Source organism: Anolis sagrei, chromosome 3, assembly GCF_037176765.1.
Source record: "Anolis sagrei isolate rAnoSag1 chromosome 3, rAnoSag1.mat, whole genome shotgun sequence".
Taxonomy (NCBI): domain Eukaryota; kingdom Metazoa; phylum Chordata; class Lepidosauria; order Squamata; family Dactyloidae; genus Anolis; species Anolis sagrei.
In genome coordinates this window covers 257633048-257655525 of record NC_090023.1, presented here as the reverse complement: position 1 = coordinate 257655525, position 22478 = coordinate 257633048, and the positions used below count along the sequence as shown (strand labels likewise).

Sequence of the window (22478 nt, the reverse complement as noted above, 5' to 3'; positions counted from 1 at the left end):
AGGCCCTGTCTTTCATCCCCACCAAACATGACTGCGATGGTGGCAGGACTGAGAGCAGGGCCTCCCCAGATGATCTTAAAGTCCTTGATGGTTCATAGGGTGAGACCCCTTTGGACAGGTAAAGTGGGCCAGAGCCATTTAGGTCTTTATAGGTCAAAACCAGCACTTTGAATTGTGCTCGGAAGCTAATAGGCAGCCAGTGGAGCTGGTGTAACAAGGGCGTTGTGCGCTCCCTGTACTCCGCTCCCGTAAGTAACTGGCTGCCGTGCATTGTACTAGCTGAAGCTTCCAAGCAGTCTTCAGAGGCAACCCCACATAGAGCGCATTGCAGTAGTTTATTTGGGATGTAACAAGAGCGTGGACCACCGTGGCCAAGTCAGACCTCCCAAGATACGGGCACAGATCCCCCCCCCCCAAGGGGACTCAGAGTGGATCACAGAAGACATGTACTGCAAACATTCAATGCTGATTATATAATGACAAGACAGACAATAGATAGAGGTATATATTTTTAGGCTTTTTCTCATCATTCAGCGTCTTTTGGAGGCTGTGCTCGGTTCCGGCCACAGAGGAGTGCTGTTGCTCCATCTCCTTGCCGACGAGCTTTCTTTGTTCATAAACTTTCCTTCAAAACAGTGCCTAAAATACCTCCCCATTTAATGCGGTTCCTATTCATCTACTCACGTTGATGTTTTTGATCCATTGGGTGGGCGGGGGAGCTGAGCTAAAGGTTGAGAGCTCACCCTGACCTAGCTTCGAACTGTCAACCTTTCAGTTTGCAAGATTTACTGCAGCTGGTAATTAACCTGCTGTGCTAAAGCAAGACCTTTATATACATAAACATATCTGTTTATATACATAAACAGATATAGTGGAATCATAAAATCATAGAGTTGGATGGAGACCTCATGGGCCATCCAGTCCAACCCCCTGCCAAGAAGTAAGAAAATCACATTAAGCACCCCCGACAGGCGGTCATCCAACCTCTGCCTAAAAGCCTCCAAAGAAGGAGCCACCACCTCAGTCTGGGGCAGAGAGTTCCACTGCTGAACAGCTCTCATAGTCAGGAAGTTCTTCCAAATGTTCTAGTGGAATCTCCTTTCCTGTAGTTTGAAGCCATTGTTCTGCATCTTAGTCTCCAGGGCAGCAGAAAACAAGCTTGCTCCCTCCTCCCTATAACTTCCCCTGACATATTGATACATGGCCCTCATCATGTCTCCTCTCAGCCTTCTCTTCTGAAGGCTAAACATGCCCAGCTCATTAAGCTGCTCCTCATAGGGCTTGTTCTCCAGATCCTTGATCATTTTAGTTGCCCTTCTCTGGACACATTCTACCTTGTCAACATCTCCCTTCAATTGTGGTGCCCAGAATTGGACAGTGTGATTCCAGGTGTGGTCTGACCAAGGCAGAATAGAGGGGTAGCATGACTTCCCTAAATCTAGATACTAGACTCCTATTTATGCAGGCCAAACTCCCTTTGTTTTGTTTTTTTTTTTTTTGCCACCACATGACATTGTTGGCTCATGTTCATCTTCCTCTCCACAAAGACTCCAAGATCTTTTTCATACGTCCTGTTGTCGAACCAGGCATCCTCCCCCATTCTGTATCTTTACATTTCCTTTTTTTCTGCCTAAGTGGAGTATCTTACATTTGTCGCTGTTGAACTTCATTTTGTTAGTTTTGGCCATTAATCACTCTAAATTGTTTTCACGCCATTTGGAGATGGAGTAAAAGTCTTAACATGAAATTTGTTGATGTTTTTTCTGCAGAAGATGATGGTACTTTAAGCTACTGTTTTAAACGTGCTGTGCATGAAACAAAGTTATGTACTTGCAGCAACTATCACAAAGTAAATGCATCAGTATCTCAGCCACCCATTTCATACATCATACGTTTTGAATATGCATGGTCAAGACTGCGTTGTATTTGAAACATTACAGCAGGTTTCTGAATCAGAAATATTTATTGAAATTATATATATCTATATTACATTAATTCAGACGCTGTCTGCGGATTCACACTTGGATCAAGAGATGAACAATCTTAGTTATCGGGCGTTGATTTAGGAGAATAGTCAATCAGGCTTGTGCCAGTGGTTTCATAGTGAAACCATGGTCCATCGCCTCTTTCTCGCATGAGGCGGCGGGCTTCCTTTTGTTTCTTCCTGTTAAAGAACAAGAAAGTGAAAATGAGAAAATGGAAAGGAAGACTACATATTAGTTGCAAATTTAGGTAGCCCTTAATTTGCATGTGGGCCTTCCACCCAAAACAGGCTAAAAATAAAAATCTTCATTAAAACGTGATATACAAGCCAGACAATTAAAAATAGTATAAGAACAATTGGTCAAGCACTCAAGTAATTAGCCATCCTTTAAACAACAGACTAATATAGTTGCCAAAACCAAATTGGATTATGTTGTCTATTACTCAAACCAAAGTCCTATCAAATATAAGGTAAAGTAAAGGTAAAGGTTTCCCCTTGACGTTAAGTATAGTCATGTCCGACTCTGGGGAGGTGGTGCTCATCTCCATTTCTAAGTTGTAGAGCCGGCGTTGTCTATAGACGCCTCCAAGGTCATGTGGATGGCATGACTGCATGGAGCGCCGTGTGGAGCCTCCGGTGGCGCAGTGGGTTAAACCCTTGTGCCGGCAGGACTGAAGACTGACAGATCACAGGTTCGAATCCGGGGAGAGCACGGATGTGCTCCCTCTGTCAGCTCCAGCTCCTCCTGAGGGGACATGAGAGAAGCCTCCCACAAGGATGAGAAAACATCAAAAACATCCGGGTGTCCCCTGGGCAACGTCCTTGCAGACAGCCAATTCTCTCACACCAGAAGCGACTTGCAGTTTCTCAAGTCATTCCTGACACCACAAAAAAAATGGAGCACCGTTACCTTCCTGCTGAGGAGGTACCTATTGATCTACTCACATTTGCATGTTTTTGAACTGCTAGGTTGGCAGGAGCTGGGGCTAACAGCAGGAGCTTACCCCGCTCCCTGGATTCAAACCACCAACCTTTTGGTCAGCAAGCTCAGCAGCTCAGTGGTTTAACCCACTGTGCCACTGGGGGGGGGGGGTATCAAATATAAACAGGGGAACAGTTGAGATAGATCTGACAGGCAGACATTACAGCTCATATGCTATTTAACGTAAGCTTATCTAACAAAAGCTAGTTGACAATGTCTAAGTTTTCCACATGATCTCACACAATGAAGCACACGGGAAAAGGCTAGTATATACAGGAAGACTACGAGTTACATACAACTTGTATTTAAGAACAAGGGTGAGACAACAGGAAGCGAAAGAAATCTACCTCTCAGAAGGGAAATTCACTTCTGAAAGAGTTATCAGGGGGGAAACATGTCTCCTCTGAAGCTGTATCTCCAATCCTTGCTTCCACAACAAGCCAAATTTTTCAAAATCCAATTCTCACAGTGACAGAAAGTGAGGGGAAATCTTCTGAACAGGGGCACAGACAGCAAAACAAACACTACAGAGGTGTTATAACCCTTTCCTATACTATCCAAAGCATGCATGCATATATATTTATATGGCTGGTGTTGCACTTTTAAAAATGTAACTGTTCCAACTTACATAAAAATTCAACTTAAGAACAAACCTACAGAATCTATCTTGTTTGTAACTTGAGGATTGCCTGTTGTTTAATGGTTGACATTAACACAAAACTTTTATATCCCTCCACCATCTCCCGTAGAAACTCAGGGCGGCTTACAAATAGCTCACAATGGTGCCATACAACATATAAAATACAATATATCCGCATTAACACATTTAAAACCAGACATATAAAATTAGCAAGAGGAATAGAATCAATAAAATATGGCAATAGCTTTTGATTAAAAGATCCAGACTATCAAATAGTTGGGTATCGACACATGTGATTGCATAAAGAAGCAGCAGGCAAAGTGATGCTCCAGGAAAACATGCACTTCTCCAACAGTTGTATTTGTAGCTTCTAGCCATTGCTGGATTCCTCTAAAATACCCCTTTTCTGGGGTAAAGGGTGAATTGTGTCTTCTGAAAAGGCAGTTGATTTTTTAAACAGGCCATCAAAAATAGCATTTTTTCAAAACCAGATCTGAACTCTTGTCCAGTTTCATTTTTTCTGGCAGTTTCAAGGGACAGACAATTGGCTTCCAGACACCCTGAAGTCAAGCTTGGTATAGAAATATTTGCAATGGAAACTAAGTTGTGACCGGGTTGTGGCGCAGCTGATTGGGAGTCAGCCGTATTAAAATTACTACTGACCGAGAGGTCATGAGTTTGAAACCAGCCCAGATCGGAGTGAGCTTCCAGCCATTTGTCTAGCTTGCTGTCGACCTTTGCAGCCCAAAAGACAGTTGCATCTGTCAAGTAGGAAATTTAGATACCACTTATGCGGGGAGGCTAATTTAACCAATTTACGACGCTCTGAACAGTGTGCAAAGAATGAGGGGTGTCACAAGTGGATGGTGAAGCGACAGCTCCCCTGGTGCCTGGAATTCAAAAAGCATACCCTCATGATGCTGGAATGTTAAATAGCCTCTGTGTCTCTGTCTATATATGTTGTGTGTCTATGGCATTGAATATTCACCATGTATATGTGCATTGTGATCCACCCAGAGTCCCCTGTGAGGTGACAAGGGCGGAATATAAATGCTGTAAATAAATAAGTGCAAGAGACCAATTGGCAGGGGTCAATTTTCCCCACAAGTCTTACCCTCCTCTGAATCAGGCTGCAAAATCATGAACAGCAAGCCATACTTGCCAATTTCCTCAGTAGCCCTTTTCAAAATGACAGCCAGAAGTCACACTGAATCCCTCTGTGATGCCATGTTGAGAGGGACTACTGAGGAAAACAGACATATTTGGGGATAACGTTAAATTCTGGTGGAACTGTGTGGGTAAACACAACGGTAAACACAAAGGTTGGCCACTGGGTTATGAAGTAGTTATAGCAATCATGAAGACAATGCCACCAGATGAAATTTGAATTAGTGGAGGGATTCTGAGTGTAGATGAAACCACATTTCTTCATGGTGATTCAAGATATGAAAAGCCCAGAGAAAGGACACACTTAGCATATCCATTAGCTAGATGCAAACCAGCAAACCAGGGACAGGAATAGAAAGCCATTTCCAGTTAGTCTACCGATCAGACCTCTGTGTGACCTTGCGAATATCGTCTCTAAGTTCTTCCTTCAACTCAGAACTGAAGCCCTAGCTCAGGACTCCATTAAGTTGTGAAAGCAACCAGTAAATCAATAATCTGCCTACCTTAACTCAATTTTCTCTCCTTCAATAAAAACCAAAGCCATTCCTTTTTCATAATCCTTTTGAGGGGGATCAACGAGATAGCGCGTGATCCACCGTGTTATGGGGTGCTGAAGAAAAGGAAAAGCAAGTCAGGTATCATGAACACATTTGCCATCTTCCACTTGCCACAGCGAAGTCTTTATCATGGATTAGATGAGTCGATAGGATGGCACTGACCCTGCCAATAGATCAGGGCATGAAGCTGTCAAACGGAGACGACTTATTATGCAGATTATGTGAGGAATTAATAACACAGGGCTGGAATTTATGTGAGCCCATGGCTATTTCTGCAGTTTCCAGAATCCCACACTATTGAAATCTTCCCTCTGGTTCAACTATTGTGCTTATATGGGAATCTACCATATGTACTTGAGTATAAGTCGAGTTTTTCAGCCCTTTTTTAGGCTGAAAAAGCTCCCCTTGGCTTATACTCAAGCCAAGGTTATTTTTTATTTCATTCTGTTATTCTTATTATTACATTTATTATTTTACTCTATTTATTATTATTACATTTATTATTTTTTTATTATTACTGTTATTATTAAATTTCCATCATTTACTCTATTATTTTATTACATTTATTATTTTACACTATTACACTATTACAATTATTACATTTATTATTTTATACTATTTATTATTGTTATTACATTTATTATTTTACACTATTTATTACTGTTATTATTACATTTATTATTTACTCCGTTTATTATTATTATTATTATTATTATTATTATTATTACACTTATTATTTTACTCTATTTATTATTGTTATTATTATATTTATTATTTTACTCGATTATTATATTTATTATTTACTCTATTTGTAGTGTTTTGTACTGTTTAATGTTTTAATCTATATTATGTTTTATGTATACTGATTTGTTGGAAACTGCCTTGAGTTGCCGATTGGCTGAGAAGGGCAGTATACAAATACAGTAAATAAATAAATAAATATTACCTTTCTTATTTTACTCTATTATTTTTATTACATTTATTATTTTACTCTATTATTATTTGAAGGATACATAAGCACATTTACATTGAAGAAGGTTAGAATAATGGTTTAATCAGAGTTGGACAGTCTTATCTTAAATTACAGTTTTATGCAAATATTCAATAACATTTAACCTATTGAAGTTTCAATTAATAATGTAATTTTATTTGAATCTATTTTTATTTTGAAATTTACCAGTATCTGCTGCATTTCCCACTCTCGGCTTATACTCAAGTCAATACGTTTTCCCAGTTTTTTGTGATAAACTGAGTGCCTTGGTTTATATTAGGGTCGGCTTATACTTGAGTTTATATGGTATATTACTTACTCAGACAGAAGGGTAAGGATGCAGGGTCAAAATTTTGGTTTCCAAGATCTCACCAAGCATTTTACATATGCTTTCACAGCTATCTTTACATGCTTAGTCTCTACCTCATTAACAATTTCAAAATCTTTCTTCTAAGGACTGACTTACAATATATTTCCCTTCAGTCCCATACTCACTGGATAATACTCCCAATGCTCTGGTACATAACCTTCTGGAATCTCAGCCAATTCAGCTTCACCTTGTGGGAGACAAAGAAATTGGTTGAGAACTAAATTCAAATATTTACTATTGGGGAAACAAATCAAGATGAGAGTTTACTAGATGCTGCCAGTCACAACATCTCAATCTTCAAAAGGTGGAGAATTTGACTAATCCAAAATGTCCTATAATCCAGCCTATATTTATTCAGAAGTAAGTTTCAAAACTCACTAAGTGGGACAATAATCATTCAAAATGGAGTGCATGGATTTTAGTGCCAAATTACTTGTGTTGCTTTCAAGGACCAGAAGAAATTCTGGAGAGGCGATGCAGGGTGAGAAAAAACAGGTGCTTCAGGTTCAGCCTAACTGCTAATCCTAGCATTCCTCACTACAAGCTGTGCTGGCCAGGGCTAATGGGAAGTACACTCCAACAACATCTATCCTTGGCATAAACATTAGTGCACTAGCTCAGTGACAGAACTAGTGGATAATCTGATATGGACTGCAACTACCATCATGCTTTATCACTGCCCATGTAGTCAGACCTGCTGAAGATTGGTCTGCTTCAGAACAAGGCAGTTTTCATTCCCTTGTAAACAGAACAGCATGGCTATTTATAAATAAGTTTCTAAAACTTCACAAACAGGTTTGGAAAGAACAACCTTGGGATGTTGTTAACATGTGTTCTATTTTATTCCACTTATATATGCTATTTTAAAACTTCTGCAGTTTTACTTCTGTTACCCAAGAGGAGCAAAACAAATTTAGTATCACTCAGGCCCTTCCACACTGCTTCTATATCCCAGGATCAGATCCCAGACGATCCGTTTATCCCAGATTATCTGACAGTGGAGACTGATATAATCCAGTTTAAAGCAGATAATCTAGGACAAGCATGGGCAAACTTTCTAACTTGGGTGCCACATGGCATTCGGAGCGGGGTGGGCGGGCCAGGAGGGGTTCTCTCTAAGTACCTTCCTGGCCCTTTCCACCCCTTCCTCTTCTCTTTCAGAAGGAGAAAGTGAAGGGAAAACTGGAAACGTTTTGATCCCAAAAGGGTTGGTCTTAGTCAGGATGAGATGGTAGATGGGAGAGAAGTGTATCAATTAGACCTCATATTGTCTATTCATGATACAGAAATCCTAGAGCTGGAAGAGACCCCCATGGGCCATCCAGTCCAACCCCCTGCCATGCAAGAAGGCACAATCAAAGCGCTCCCTATAGACAGCCTCTGCAGAAAAGCTTCCAGAAATGAAGACTCCACCACACTCCAAGGCAGCCAATGTCACTCTTCAACAGCTCTTACTCTCAGGAAGTTCTTCCTAATCTGTTTCTCTGTCATTTGGAACCATTACTCCCTTGTGCCCTGGTCTCTAGAGCAGCAGAAAGTCAGTCGTCGTCCCCTCAATGGGACACCCTTTAAAATCTTGTAACATGGCTCTCATGTTCCCTCTCAACCGTCTCTTCTCCCAGTTAAACATCCCCCAGGAGGAAAGGAGAAGGAAAAAGAAAAGGAAGGAAGGGAAAAGGAAGGAAGGAAGGAAGGAAGGAAGGAAGGAAGGAAGGAAGGAAGGAAGGAAGGAACGAACAAAGGGTGGGTGGGTGGAAGGGAATGGAGTGAGGGTGGAAAGAGAGAAGGAAGGAAAGACACAGAGGGAAGGAGGTAGAAAGGAGGAGGTAAGGAAGCGAGGGAAGAAGGAAAGAGAAAAGGAAGGATAGAATGATGAGAGAGGAGGGGCTGAGAAAAGAACCCAAAGGGCTGCATCTGACCCCCGGGCTTGGGTTTCCCATACCTGATCTAGGATCAGATCCTGAGATATAAAGCAGTGTAGAAGGGGTGTCAGATAAAATATCTCCCTTTCAAAGAAAGGGTATAAATGGCATAGATTGCTTAAGAGTACTTTACATGAATAATTCTAAGCAATTCAAAACATGGAAAAATACTCACCGATAAAAACGTTGACGAGTGTTACAAATACAGCTACTGGAATGCCAGTTAACAAAACATAGAACCGCTGTTTAGAGAAAAGGAAAACCAATATCATTATGTGACAATATATACCGTATCCTAGATTGTCATCAAGCCCCAGAACTTTTATTTTCTTCTGCAAGCAGGAAATCTCAACTATTTGGGATTTTCCCCTCTCAGATAAATGTGATCAGAATCCAAATAACCCTTCAGATACCACAAGCCCATGTTTGTTAAAAGAAAACATTGATCTGTCATTAGAATCAGCCTTTCTCCTTGAACTGAACTCACAACAAACTTCTGATCTGCTCATGCCCTGTTTAGACCAGAGGGTTGGACGATCTCCCTCCCCATCACTCCATGGGCTGGAGGATCTTAAGGATAGGCCCATATTTTTCCCAATTGTCCAGGAGAGCTGGCTTTACCCAATGTGAGAAGTAAAGAAGAGGGAAGTCACTCCATTCCCAGCAAATGAAGGCCTCTTACAATCAACACCAGGAAAGAGTAATATCATTCATACCTCATCCTATTGCAGAGGTTGCAAAAGAGAGAAAGCCAACTCTTATCTCGAGTCTGAAAATGGAGCCTTCCAAATGGGAAAGGCCAATGGCAGAATCCCTCTGAGTTCATGTTGGGAATGGGCCTTCTTAGGACCGATGACAGGCAAGACAGGGAACCTCGGTGGGATAGATAAATTCACTTAGGGAAGCTGTTTACTTTGCCTTCCCAGATTTATGGCAAGGATGCCAAGAAAGAACAGGCACGCTTTACAGTCAGCATCCTACAAAACAATGTATGCACAAAGAAGTATGAGAAGAAGAGGTTTAATGTATTATTTTTGCTGGTGCTAAAGCCAATGGTGGCTTATCTCTTATTTTATAGAAATACATTTTAATACGTATCTTTTATAGAACTACTTTTTAACATGTGTGTTTTTGAAATATCTGCAATGTTTGTGTGTTTTGACTGTGCTGTGACCCACCTTGAGCCATGAGGAGAGGCAGGTAAGAAAAAGAATAACAGAAATTTGCGGTTGCAAAAAAATAGCCCAGATTGAATATACTGAATATCACAACAGGCTAGCAGCAATGGTGCAGTGGAACCTTTGCAAGAAGTATGATTTGCCCTGTAGTAAAACCAGGTATGAGTACAACCGTAGGGATACCAAGGTGCTTGCTTATAAACCTATTGTTCTCCCAACCCTGCTATATGCCTGCGAGACATGGACAGTCTACAGACGTCATGTGCATCTCCTAGGACCACCTTCCACCTGGAAACCAATGCCCTCACTGTGGGAGCAGATGCAGGTCAAGAAGAGGGCTCCACAGTCACCTATGGACCCACCCTGGAGGCAACAAGAGATCGCCTAAGTAGTAAGTAAGTAAGTAAGTAAGAAAGTAGAATTAAAGATCTTGGAGTCCTTGTTGACAACAAAGTCAACATGAGCCAACAATGTCATGCAGCAGCCAGAGCAGTACCTATTGATCTACTCCAACAATGTGATGTGGCGGCAAAAAAAGCCAATGGGATTTTGGCCTGCATCAATAGGAGCATAGTGTCTAGATCTAGGGAAGTAATGCTACCCCTCTATTCTGCTTTGGTTAGACCACACCTGGAATATTGTGTCCAATTCTGGGCACCACAATTCAAGAGAGATATTGACAAGCTGGAATGTGTCCAGAGGAGGGCGACTAAAATGATCAAGGGTCTGGAGAACAAGTCCTCTGAGGAGCGGCTTAAAGAGCTGGGCATGTTTAGCCTGAAGAAGAGAAGGCTGAGAGGGGATATGATATCTTGTCTCCTGCATTTGCCATCCGTTGGGAGCCTCTCCCCCCAGCACCAACTGCCGCTCTGAGCCAGAGCGAAGAAAGAGGGGCCAGGGGACAGTTCCACCTTGTCTCCTGTGCTATTCTAATAATACATTATAATATAATATATTGTATATACATATAATATTTATAATATTGTAATGTAATGCAATATAATACTAGTAATTGTTTTTAAATGCATAATGATTTTGTATTCTGTATATCTAAACTGTTGTAAACCGCTCTGAGTCGCCTAAGGGCTGAGAAGAGCGGTATACAAATAAAGTAAGTAAGTAAATAAATAAATAAATGATAGCCATGTATAAATACGTGAGAGGCAGCCACAGGGAGGAAGGAGTAAGCTTGTTTTCTGCTTCCTTGGAGACTAGGACGCAGAACAATGGCTTCAAACTACAAGAGAGGAGATTCCATCTGAACATGAGGAAGAACTTCCTGACTGTGAGAGCCGTTCAGCAGTGGAACTCTCTGCCCCGGAGTGTGGTGGAGGCTCCTTCTTTGGAAGCTTTTAAACAGAGGCTGGATGGCCATCCGTCTGGGGTGATTTGAATGCAATATTCCTGCTTCTTGGCAGAATGGGGTTGGACTGGATGGCCCATGAGGTCTCTTCCAACTCTTTGATTCTATGATTCTAGATCTGTCATGAACCATACGTAACAATGTCAATGATATGGGATATTTGTTTATCGTGTCATCAGCAACCATTGTGTTACACTTCTAACAGAGCAAAACAAACACAGAGATTAAAAAGAAAAAGGAAAAAAACACACAGATTTTGCAAATTTGGTATTTGGTTAAATGTCCTTTAACCAGTATCTGGCCACTTGGAGTGCCTCTGGTGTTGCCGCAAGAAAGTCCTCCGTTGTGCATGTGGCAAGGCTCAGGGTGCATTGCAGCAGGTGGTCAGTGGTTTGCTCTTCTCCGCACTCGCATGTCGAGGATTCCACCTGGTATCCCCATTTCTTAAGATTGGCTCTGCATCTCGTGGGGCCAGAGCGCAGTCTGTTCAGCGCCTTCCAAGTCGCCCAGTCTTCTGTGTGCCCAGGGGGCAGTCTCTCATCTGGTATCACCCATGAAATGAGGTGCTGGGTTTGGGCCTGCCACTTTTGGACTCTCGCTTGCTGAGGTGTTCCAGCGAGTGTCTCTGTAGATCTAAGATTTAAGGGGGACATGAGAGAAGCCTCCTCGCAGGATTGCAAGACATCAGGGCGTCCTCTGGGCAACGTCTTCGTAGACAGCTGATTCTCTCGATTTAGAAGCAACCAGAAGCGACTTGCAGCATGCAAGCACGCAAGCAAAACAACCAACGGACCTTTTCAGGACCAACTATGATATGGGATGATGCCACAATATTAATCAACCTACGGAGGCCATGATAATTACATCTAAAATCCTTGTCTGCTACGTAACATGATTCCCAAGGCGAATACAAACTCACCAGCAAATTCAGGAACCGTGTGTCGTAAAATTTCGTTGTGTTGATGATGAACATCCTTTTCCCGCCACTGCCATGGCGCACCGGGACTGTAAAGTGAAGGAGATAGACATTCAAATTAGTTATTTCAAAATGCAGGTGTATCTGATTTAACAAGGCCTGGTCTGGGCCAACTTGGTCCTTCCCTCCAGGGGTTTTGGACTCCAACTCCCACCATTCCTAAGAGCCTCAGGCCCTTTCCTTTTCCCCCTCAGCCACTTAAGCGGCTGAGGGGGGAAAGGAAGGGGCCTGAGGCTGTTAGGAATGGTGGGAGTTGGAGTCCAAAACCCCTGGAGGGAAGGACCAAGTTGGCCCAGGCCTGGCGTTGAGGCCCAAGGTCAAAATCCCTAGTAAACCTTCCAGAAACCCTCCCGCCGCCTTGAGGCTCCCCACCGGTGGCTCCAGAGCGGCCCAGCAGAGGGAGGCGACCCCAAAGCGACGAGGCCGGAGAGCTGCGCCGCGCCGCCAAAGCAGCCGCAGACCGAAGCAGCAGGCTCATCGCCGCCATCTTTCGGATTGGCAAGGTTAAGTGGAGGAAGTCATTCAAGCCAATGGGGAGAACGCGCCGGCGCCATCTTTAGTATGGGCACCTTTTCCCCCCTCATAGCCGCCATCTTTCGGATTGGCAAGGTTAAGCGGAGGAAGTCATTCAAGCCAATGGGGAGAACGCGCCGGCGCCATCTTTAGTATGGGCACCTTTCCTCCGGCAAGAGGGAGGCGGGGCTTCCTGATTCTGTCTCTTCACTGAGATCCAAGGACGCTGCTGAGCATTGTGGGAGGCGGGAAGTGTCATGGCGGCGCTTTGCAGACAGTTTGCCTTGAGCTTGGCGGGAGCGGCTTGCAAGGCCTCGTCTTCTTCCCGGTAGGGGCCATTCAGGCGGAAAACTAGAAAGCAGATATCAAACCGCATTAATTCTACAGTGTAGATGCAGCCAGAGCTTGCAATAAGTGACTGTGGAATTAATACAAGCTTATTTATCGTGTCAGGAGCAACCAGTCGATTATATTACATTTCTAACAGAACAAAGCAAGCAAACAAACAAACAGACAAAATGCAAAATGTGTGTGTTTGGTAGTTGATTAAATGTCCTTTGACCAGTATCAGGCCACTTGGAGTGCCTCTGGTGTTATTGCAAGAAGGTCCTCCATTGTGCATGTGGCAGGGCTCAGGGTGCATTGCAGCAGGTGGTCTGTAGTTTGCTCCTCTCCACACTCGCATGTTGTGGATTCCACTTTGTAGCCCCATTTCTGAAGGTTGGCTCTGCATCTCGTGGTGCCAGAGCGCAGTCTGTTCAGCGCCTTCCAAGTCTCCCAGTCCTCTGTGTGCCCAGGGGGGAGTCTCTCATTTGGTATCAGCCATTGGTTGTGGTTCTAGGTTTGAGCCTGCCACTTTTGGACTCTCGCTTGCTGAGGTGTTCCAACGAGTGCCTCTGTAGATCTTAGAAAACTATAGATTTAAGTCGTTGACATGCTGGCTGATACCCAAACAAGGGATGAGCTGGAGATGTCTCTGCCTTGGTCCTTTCACTATTGGCTGCTACTTCCCGGCGGATGTCAGGTGGTGCAATACCGGCTAAGCAGTGTAATTTCTCCAGTGGTGTGGAGCGCAGATACCCCTTGATAATGCGGCATGTCTCATTAAGAGCCACATCCACTGTTTTAGCGTGGTGAGATGTTCCAGAGTCAGGGGGCCACCACAGAAAAGGCCCTGTCTCCATCCTTGGAGTTGGGTGGAAAAGAATACAACTAAAATCCTTGTCTGCTATGTAACATGATTCCCAATTGTTGTACAGAGTTTTCTATACCGAGCTTTTCACCTCTTAGAGGGATTCAGCCCGGTTTACAACCATAAAAACATGCAATCAGTAAAATATCATATTTCATAATTACAATAACACATTTAAAATAACCAGTATATTTAAAAACTACGGTGGTCAGTCGTCATATTAAAAACAAGTATACCTCAATTTCCATCCACACTCCTAGAGTGCTGTCTCATTCATCAAAAGCCTGTCTCCACAGCCACGTCTTCACCCATTTCCTGAATGTCAGGATAGATGGGGCAGTTTTGACCTCTGGTGGGAGAGAGTCCACACTGGGCATGCGTACTCAGCAGCAGAGTAGCATAGTGCATGCAGCCCTGTGATAGATGGTAACATTTTGCAACTGAATTGATACCTAAATGTGAAGTCAAATGTACATGTCCATCAGCAGAATAGCATAGTGCAAGGGCAGATGTCTTCACTGTATCTGGTTGTGATCCCCAGGTTGTGCCAGTCAGCTTTCGTATGATATTGTTTCTAGCACCCACTTTTTGCTTGATGTTCAGGCACTGCTTCTTGTAGGTAAGAGCACGGTCCAGAGTGACTCCCAGGTATCTGGGTGTGCTGCAATGCTCCAGTGGGATTCCTGGAGCAAGCAAAGAGATATCAAACCGCATTAATTCTACAGTGTAGATGCAGCTAGAGCTTGCAATAAGTGACTGTGAAATTAATACAAGCTGATATCTCTAACTTCTATGGCTCAATGCTTTTGAATCATGAGAGGCTTGTAAAACTACAACTCCCAGAATCCCATAGCATTTAGCCGTGGCAGTTAAAGCAATATCGAACTGCAGTGTAGATGCAGCCAGAGCTTGCAATAAGTGACTGTGAAATTAATACAAGCTGATATCTCTTTGACTTCCATGGCTCAATGCTTTTGAATCATGAGAGGCTTGTAAAACTACAACTCCCAGAATCCCATAGCACTGAGCCTTGGCAGTTAAAGCGATATTGAACTGCATTAATTCTACAGTATAGATGAAGCCAGAGCTTGCAATAAGTGACTGTGGAATTAATACAAGCTGATATCTGTTTAACTTCCTTGGCTCAATGCTTTTGAATCATGAGAGGCTTGTAAAACTACATCTCCCAGAATCCCATAGCACTGAGCCTTGGCAGTTAAAGCGATATTGAACTGCATTAATTCTACAGTGTAGATTCAGTCAGAATAATAGAACCAAAGAGTTGGAAGAGGCCTCATGGGCCCTCCAGTCCAACCCCATTCTGCCAAGAAGCAGGAATATTGCATTCTAATCACCCCTGACAGATGGCCATCCAGCCCCTGTTTAAAAGCTTCCAAAGAAGGAGCCTCCACCACACTCCGGGGCAGAGAGTTCCACTGCTGAACAGCTCTCACAGTCAGGAAGTTCTGCCTCATGTTCAGAGCTTGCAATAAGTGACTATGGAATTAATACAAGCTGGTATCTCTTTAACTTCCATGGCTCAATGCTTTTCAATCACGAGAGGCTTGTAAAACTACAACTCCCAAGGTCCCATAGCTCTGAGCCATAGCAGTTAAACTGCATTCATTCTACGGTGTAGATGCAACCTCAGACCATCCCGATTTAGGCCCCTTCTACATTGCCACATAATCGAGATTATCAAAGCAAATAATCTGCATTATTGGCCTTGAACTGGATTATATGACTCTACACTGCTATATAATCCAGTTCAAAGTGGATAATGTGGATTTTATATGGCAGTGTAGAAGGCGTCTTAGCTATTCTGGGTGTTGTTCAAAAAAGTAACTTTTTCATGCTCTGGAGTAACTTTTAAGGCTCTAGTTTCAAGGAAACAGATTCTAAATTCTGTAGATGCCTTTTTTAAAAAAGAAAAAAAGAAACGCAGATAAAGTAGAGTGAGGCCCCCTCTACACTGCCATATAAAATCCAGATTATGTGCTTTGGACTGGATTATATGGAATTGTAGACTCATATGATCTGGTTCAAAGCAGATAATGTGGATTGTTTTGTCAGAAGCATTCTCTCCTGACGTTTTGCCCACATCTATGGCAGGCATCCTCAGAAGTTGTGAGGTCAATTGGAAACTAGATAAGTGGAGTTTATATATCTGTGGAATGTTATAAAGTAGAAGCTTCCTTGTTGGGTTTTTCTTTTAGACAAGAACCTGTCTGAAAATCCTTGTGAGGAAGTAAGTAACATGTACTTTTTGTGGAGGAATATTGGTTTTATGTGACTGTCTGTTTTGTTTTCCTTCAGAATAATCTTTGATGATTTGCATAGGAATGTTTGCAAAATGAAAGTGCTCCTTCCCAGTACCTCCCTTCATACCTCTTTGGCACGAAATGGACTGGAAGAATTTTTTGATGATCCTAAAAACTGGGGAAAGAACGAAGTCAAATCTGGTGAGATACTCTGAACTTGTTATGGATTGTTTTTATTTAATTTTTTAAAAGTGATCATACAGTATTGGATAATCAAGAAAGGTATTTTATGCAAGGCTGCACTTAGAATCAAAGAGTTGGAAGAGACCTCATGGGCCATCCGGTCCAACCCTCTGCCAAGAAGCATGAAAATTGCATTCAAAGCACCCCCGATAGATGGCCATCGAGCCTGTTTAAAAGCTTCCAAAGAAGGAGCCTCCACCATACTCCGGGGCAGAGAGTTCCACTGCTGAACGGCTCTCACAGTCAGGAAGTTCTTCCTCATGTTCAGATGGAATCTCCTTTCTTGTAGTTTGAAGCCATTGTTTCATGTCCTAGTCTCCAGGGAAGCAGAAAACAAGCCTACTTCCTCCTCCCCATTACTTTCCCTCACGTATTTATACATGGCTATCATGTCTCCTCTCAGCCTTCTCTTCTTCAGGATAAAAATGCCCAGCTCTTTAAGCCGCTCCTCATAGGACTTGTTCTCCAGACTTCCTTTATTCAGATGTATATGCTTTTATTGGAAAGCTTTTGTGGGTGAATGAAGTGGCTCTCCCCCCGCCCTTAGGAATACGGTTTTTTGGACGAGAAGAATATGATGGCAATGGAGTGGGTAGAAAATGGATTTTCTCTTAAAATTATGATTCTGGGAACAAATTTGCTAATGCATGATGCATATATTGAAGTCTGAGATTGATTAGTGCCTGGATGGGCCCTTCTGTTTATGCCCTTATGGAAAACAGCTGGAGTATACAGATTTAAATAAATAAATCATCTATTTTTTTCAGAGCAGTTCATAAAATAATTTCCCCCCAAACAGTGAATAAGTAAACTAAATAGCAGTTGATCATAAAACATGAAAACCAGTACTTTAAACCAGCTTGTAAGACTCTGTGGCACAAATCATGTGTTCATTTGTCCCAGTGAAGATTTTATGAGGATGATAAATAGAATTGACCACAAAGAGTGTGACATGCAAGGCAGTCTTTGGACATTTTATTAACATAGCCGCTGTTACCATAGAATCAATAGTGAAAATAAATGATCAAAACATTAAGTCTCCAGAAAAGTGACTGGTTTTCTGATATGCATTCTGGTTTCTACAGGGGATTCCTGGACAATGGAACAGCTCCGAGGAAAGAGCAGTGAAGATTTGCACAAACTTTGGTCAGCTTATTTCATTGACTTGAATAGCTTATGTCTTTATAAGGTTACTGTACTTCTCATCCTGAAGGGAAAGAAAGATATTTCAAGAATGTAATCTTGTACTTAATGACAATTTTCAGAATCTATATTGCATTGCAGCTGTGGCAATGAAGGTTTTGCTACTGATTGGCTAGATTCCGATGATAGTTCTTCCGATTCCATGAGGGACAAGTAATTTGTAAAAGTAATCTCAGTTTGTCTGGGATTAAAATAACACTGGGCCAGATTGAAATCCCACAATACAGGAAAGCTATGGTGTAAGAAGTCTTCAGGATGGTTGAAGAATACATCACTGAGAAAGGAGCTTCACAATAATAGTAGTGGTTGAGTAATAAGGATACAGGAAAAAGAGGAAACTAATTAAGCAGGAGATTTTAAAAGATGGCTGTGTTTGTGAAAGTGATGGAGCTGGTTAAGAGCTGGTTAAGAAACCAAGGGAAGAAGATGAATGCATAACTGGCCTAAATGTGGAATACAAAGGGCAATTATGTTGGAGGGTGTTTGATGTAAAGTTGGGAGAAAACAATGGAGGAAAACTGCACATACTGTATATACTTGAGTATAAGCCAAACCGAATATAAACCGAGGCACTTGATTTTACCACAGAAAATCGGGGAAACATATTGACTCAAGTGTAAGCCGAGGGTGGGAAACACAGCAGCATTTCAAAATAAATACAAATACTGTGATGGCACACCAGGAAGATCTAATGAGAAACCTAAATGTGTCTGGCTATTTTCCCAGTGACCATCGATATGCCCTAATTACTATAATTTCCCCAAAATAAAACTCTACAAAGAAGAATAAGTTTAACAATTGTTTACTAAATAATCAAGGTGAATTATAACAATGTACAAAGGTGTGAATCTGAGGTAAAAAACAACAACTATAATTTCTATGAGGTAAATACTCTATAAACTCTGGGGTATGTACTATCTAAACTATCTATAACTATCTATCTATAGGGCAAATACAATCTATTCTATCTATAAACTCTAAGGCAAATACGGCTATAACTATTCTATGTATATGTACTATCTATTCTATCTATAAGGCAAATCTAACTATTCTATCTATGACTATCTATCTATAAGCTTTGACAAATACTATCTATTCTATGGCAAACTATCTATGAACTCTCTATCTATAGGGCAAGTACGTGATTAGGATGGCCTGTTCAAATTGCTAGGCCAGACCAGACACTATCTGGTAACTATCTATAAGCTATGACAAACAAAGAATGGGAAACGAAGTTCTATAACCAGCCCATTCTGGCTCTGAGTCAGAATGGGCTGCACCAACCGAACTCGGCCTCTAGGGGGAACTTAAGCTCTCCCCTAAACTTGGTAAAATGGAACAGTCCAACTGAGAAATAAACAGGCCGAGACATCACAAATACAATTACATTAATTGAGGCATCAGTCGGGGAAATGTTTTTGAATATTTACATAAAACTGTAATTTAAGATAAGATTGTCCAACTCTGATTAAACCATTATTCTAACATTCAATGTGTGCTTATGTATCCTTCCAATAATAATAATAAACAGAATAAAATAAATGTAATAACAATAATAAAATAATGGAAATGTAATAATAACAGGATTAATAAAGTAAAATAATAAATTTAATAACAATAAGAGTAAAGTAATAAATGTAATAGAGAAAAATAATAAATGTAATAATAAATATAAAATAATGTAATAATAGGGTAAAATAATGGAAATGTAATAATAATAAAGTAAAATAATAAATGTAATAATAATAAAAGCAGAGTAAAATAATAAATAACTTTGACTTGAGTATAAGCTGAGGGAGCTTTTTCAATATATATGGTACATGTTTAGAGATGAAATTCTGCGCATTTAATATGGACATGGGAATAAGGGAATATATTTCTTCTGCAGTAGTTTATTATGACATATTTGTACTGTAGGAATATTGTTTGCTACCTGTGGGTTCTCCTATCCCTGTGTCATTGTGATGTTACAATTCAAAGATGCAGTGATGGCCCAGCAGTGGGTTATGGTAGCCAGGCAGAATTTCACATACGGGTTTTGGACTAACCAGCTGTTTGACTGCTAGATTTAAACAGAACTGTCTAATAGGTCTATGTTTCAGTTTTGTCACTTGGTAGGCACCAATGCTGTAAAAATACATCAATTTACTTGCACAGAACTAAAATGTATGGACTCGTTTCATAATTCCATTGTTACTTACCAATGTGCTCTTTGACTTAGGTATGTCCTTCTAAAAGAGCGAAACATGCTTTTAACATTGGAACAAGAAGCAATACGACAGAGGCTGCCAATGCCAAGCCCAGAGCGATTAGAAAAGGTAACTTCCTTTTTGCTTTATAGTACATTAAACCTTCCTAAAACTGTTTAAAACATTGATCTGACTTTTTCCAAGGCTGCTTTTAAAATGTCTTTATCACTAACATTCTTCAACTGTTCTAATATAGCCTTGCCCTTGAGGTTTTGCAGTGGCACTGACTCTGGACTTAAACAGCAGAGACAGGGATTTCAAGCATGTTCCAAGGAAAAGATCTGTCATATTAATCGACATAGATTTCCTCTGGGCTCAGTATCTTTGGTGTGGTGGTTTCAGAGGCAAGACTTACATTTGTTTTCCTCAGGTAAAGGATTCCATGGACAGAATGGATCGTGTTATTCAGGAAAGAGAAGATGCGTTGCGGCTCCTACAGACAGGCCAGGAGAATGAGAGACCAGGCGAATGGAGACATGACTTTTTAGGCCGCCTTATTTGGTATGGTGATGATTCAGAGTTATGGCAACCATGTGTAGTAAGGGAGAAAATACAGTAGCTCCTATTTATGCACTGAGGTTGGGTTCCAGGAGCCCTTATAGATACCAGAATCCATGGATGCTTTAGTCCCATTATATACAGTGATGTAGTAAATGGTGTCCCTTATATAAAATGGCAAACAAAGTGCCAGAGAGAGACTGGGGATCTGTGAAATGGCAGGAGGCTACAATAGTCTTCAACACAGGGCAAAATTAAGATTTGCTTTTGGAAAGGAAAGTTTAAATATTTTCAAGCCATCTCTGTATGCGGAATCCATGGATACATGGTTGGACAACATGATTGGATAATGTTTGATAATGAAATGCGGAGGATGTATGGTTTTTATTATGTTTTATTGATGTTATTTGTAATGAATTTTTATCTATGTTAAATGCTTTTAATGTTTAATTATCTTTGTATTGATATGGGCATCGAATTGTGCGCTTTGTAAACTGCCATGAGTCGCCCTCGGGCTGAGAATGGCGGTATAGAAACATAGTAAATAAATAAATGTAGAGTGACAACTGTATTTACAATAGCTCTGGTAGAGTGAAAACTGATATTGTATAGAGATTTGATTGTCTGACTATAATTCTCAAAAGACCAAGGTTCTGATCTCCATTCCTGGTGAGTAACCGTAGTCAAGTCACACACTCTCAGCCTTAGAGAAGTCAATGCTTAATCTCCAGATAGGTCTTGCTAAGAAAAACCATATGTTAATGGCCTTAAATTGAGAAGAAAAGCGAGAAATGTCATTATTACAGTAGAAATTTGTCTTAACCTTCCAAGCATTTTTCCACTTGAAAAAGTGCCACAGGACAAGTCACAAGCTTCCCGTTTCTATGTCTGACAGGTACACTTTCAGAGAATGGCCCATGCCCTGGTACCTGAACACAAAGCACAAGAGGAAGCGATTCTACTATTTGCCAAACGTGAAACCTTTTATCAGGTAAGGTAGAAGGGGGCCTTCAAAACAGAACCTTTGATATCTTGCCTGTTGCTTAGAATCGTAAGAAAAAATGGTTTTGTTCTCATTTCAACTTGTCGTGACTGTTTCTCTCCCACAGGCTCAGATTGGAAAAATATCTGCGCCAAGAAGCCCGAAAGAAAAACTTGCAGAGAAAGACGGAGCAGCTCTTACTTAAAAAATTCCCTCCTCAGGAGACACAGACTCAAAGTTAACATGAGGTCGGAAGAGTTCAACATTTGACAAAGCTGACAGGAATACTATCGCACTGTCTGGGAATGTGATACAAGTTATCTGGTAATCAATTGTAAATAGTCACACGTTATTTGGGAACTTCTTTCCAAATAATTTTGATGAAAATAAAGTTTTTTGGTCTTGCTGGATTCTGTTCATCCAGACTTTTTACTGCCGGTTCATTTATCAGCTTTGCACCTCCTATTTAATGAAATAAGGGCTGTGAATAATTACATACTCATAACCAAAGTGTTCTAAGCATTACATCAAAGCTTAGTTCTTATATTAAACTAGTCTAGAGGCTGGAGTACTTTTAAGGATTTTCTATACTTCCCTATAATGATCAGATCAAGAGTCATAGGGGGTTGGGCTTTACCACAGCTGGTTAATCACCAGCAACAATAGATCACACTAATTGAAAGATTGGCAGTTCGAAGCCAAGGTCAGGGTGAGCACCTGACCTTCAGCCCAGCTTACTATCCACCTAAACAGTTCAAAAACAGCTGTGAGCTATGAGTAGAAGAATTAGGCACCGCTTAAGCAGGGCCCCCGGTGGCGCAGTGGGTTAAAGCGCTGAGCTTGTTGACCGAAAGGTTACAGGTTTGAATCTGGGGAGCGGCGTGAGCTTCCACTGTCAGCCCCAGCTTCTGCCAACCTAGCAGTTCAAAAACATGCAAATGTGAGTAGATCACTAGGTACCGCTCTTGTGGAAAGGTAACAGCGCTCCATGCAGTCATGCCAGCCACATAACCTTGGAGGTGTCTACGGACAACGCCGGCTCTTCGGCTTAGAAATGGAGATGAGCACAACCCACCAGAGTCAGACACAACTGGACTTAATGTTAAGGGAAAACCTTTAACTTTACTAAGTGGGGAGGCATTTTACAGCACCATAAAATAAATACCAGAAAATGCCAGCGATCAAAAGGAGGAGGAAGTTTGTGTTC

At 41.4% G+C, this 22478-nt stretch overlaps 2 protein-coding genes across 3 annotated transcripts; one reads left to right on the top strand and one right to left on the bottom strand.

Moving 5' to 3' along the window:
• Nucleotides 1-1964: 1964 nt before the first annotated feature.
• Nucleotides 1965-12646, bottom strand: NDUFB5 (NADH:ubiquinone oxidoreductase subunit B5). Its single transcript, XM_060767469.2, has 6 exons — nucleotides 12503-12646; nucleotides 12074-12159; nucleotides 8789-8855; nucleotides 6817-6878; nucleotides 5277-5383; nucleotides 1965-2164 (listed from the first exon to the last, which is right to left on the bottom strand). The coding sequence occupies exons 1-6, from the start codon at nucleotides 12615-12617 to the stop codon at nucleotides 2044-2046; spliced, it is 558 nt and encodes a 185-aa protein (XP_060623452.2). The 5' UTR covers nucleotides 12618-12646; the 3' UTR covers nucleotides 1965-2043.
• A 216-nt stretch (nucleotides 12647-12862) lies between these two features.
• Nucleotides 12863-21681, top strand: MRPL47 (mitochondrial ribosomal protein L47). 2 transcript variants are annotated; one of them, XM_067466056.1, is made up of 7 exons: nucleotides 12863-12971; nucleotides 16176-16297; nucleotides 17425-17485; nucleotides 19764-19860; nucleotides 20162-20292; nucleotides 21185-21280; nucleotides 21399-21681. In XM_067466056.1, exons 1-7 carry the CDS (start codon nucleotides 12901-12903, stop codon nucleotides 21511-21513), a joined length of 693 nt encoding a protein of 230 aa, XP_067322157.1. In that variant the 5' UTR covers nucleotides 12863-12900; the 3' UTR covers nucleotides 21514-21681. The 2 variants fall into 2 exon arrangements, with proteins under 2 accessions (XP_067322157.1, XP_060623453.2); XM_060767470.2 differs by having other exon boundaries at nucleotides 16152-16297.
• The last annotated feature ends 797 nt before the right edge of the window (nucleotides 21682-22478 follow it).

Coding starts and splice junctions, on each gene's coding strand:
- NDUFB5 (XM_060767469.2), bottom strand. CDS start 12,617: ATGGCGGCGATGAGCCTGCTGCTTCGGTCTGCGGCTGCTTTGGCGGCG. Junction 8,856..12,073: donor CACGGTTCCTGAATTTGCTG/GTGAGTTTGTAT, acceptor TTCTCTAAACAG/CGGTTCTATGTTTTGTTAAC. Junction 6,879..8,788: donor ACTCGTCAACGTTTTTATCG/GTGAGTATTTTT, acceptor GTCTCCCACAAG/GTGAAGCTGAATTGGCTGAG.
- MRPL47 (XM_060767470.2), top strand. CDS start 12,901: ATGGCGGCGCTTTGCAGACAGTTTGCCTTGAGCTTGGCGGGAGCGGCT. Junction 19,861..20,161: donor GCCCAGAGCGATTAGAAAAG/GTAACTTCCTTT, acceptor TGTTTTCCTCAG/GTAAAGGATTCCATGGACAG. Junction 20,293..21,184: donor TTTTTAGGCCGCCTTATTTG/GTATGGTGATGA, acceptor TATGTCTGACAG/GTACACTTTCAGAGAATGGC.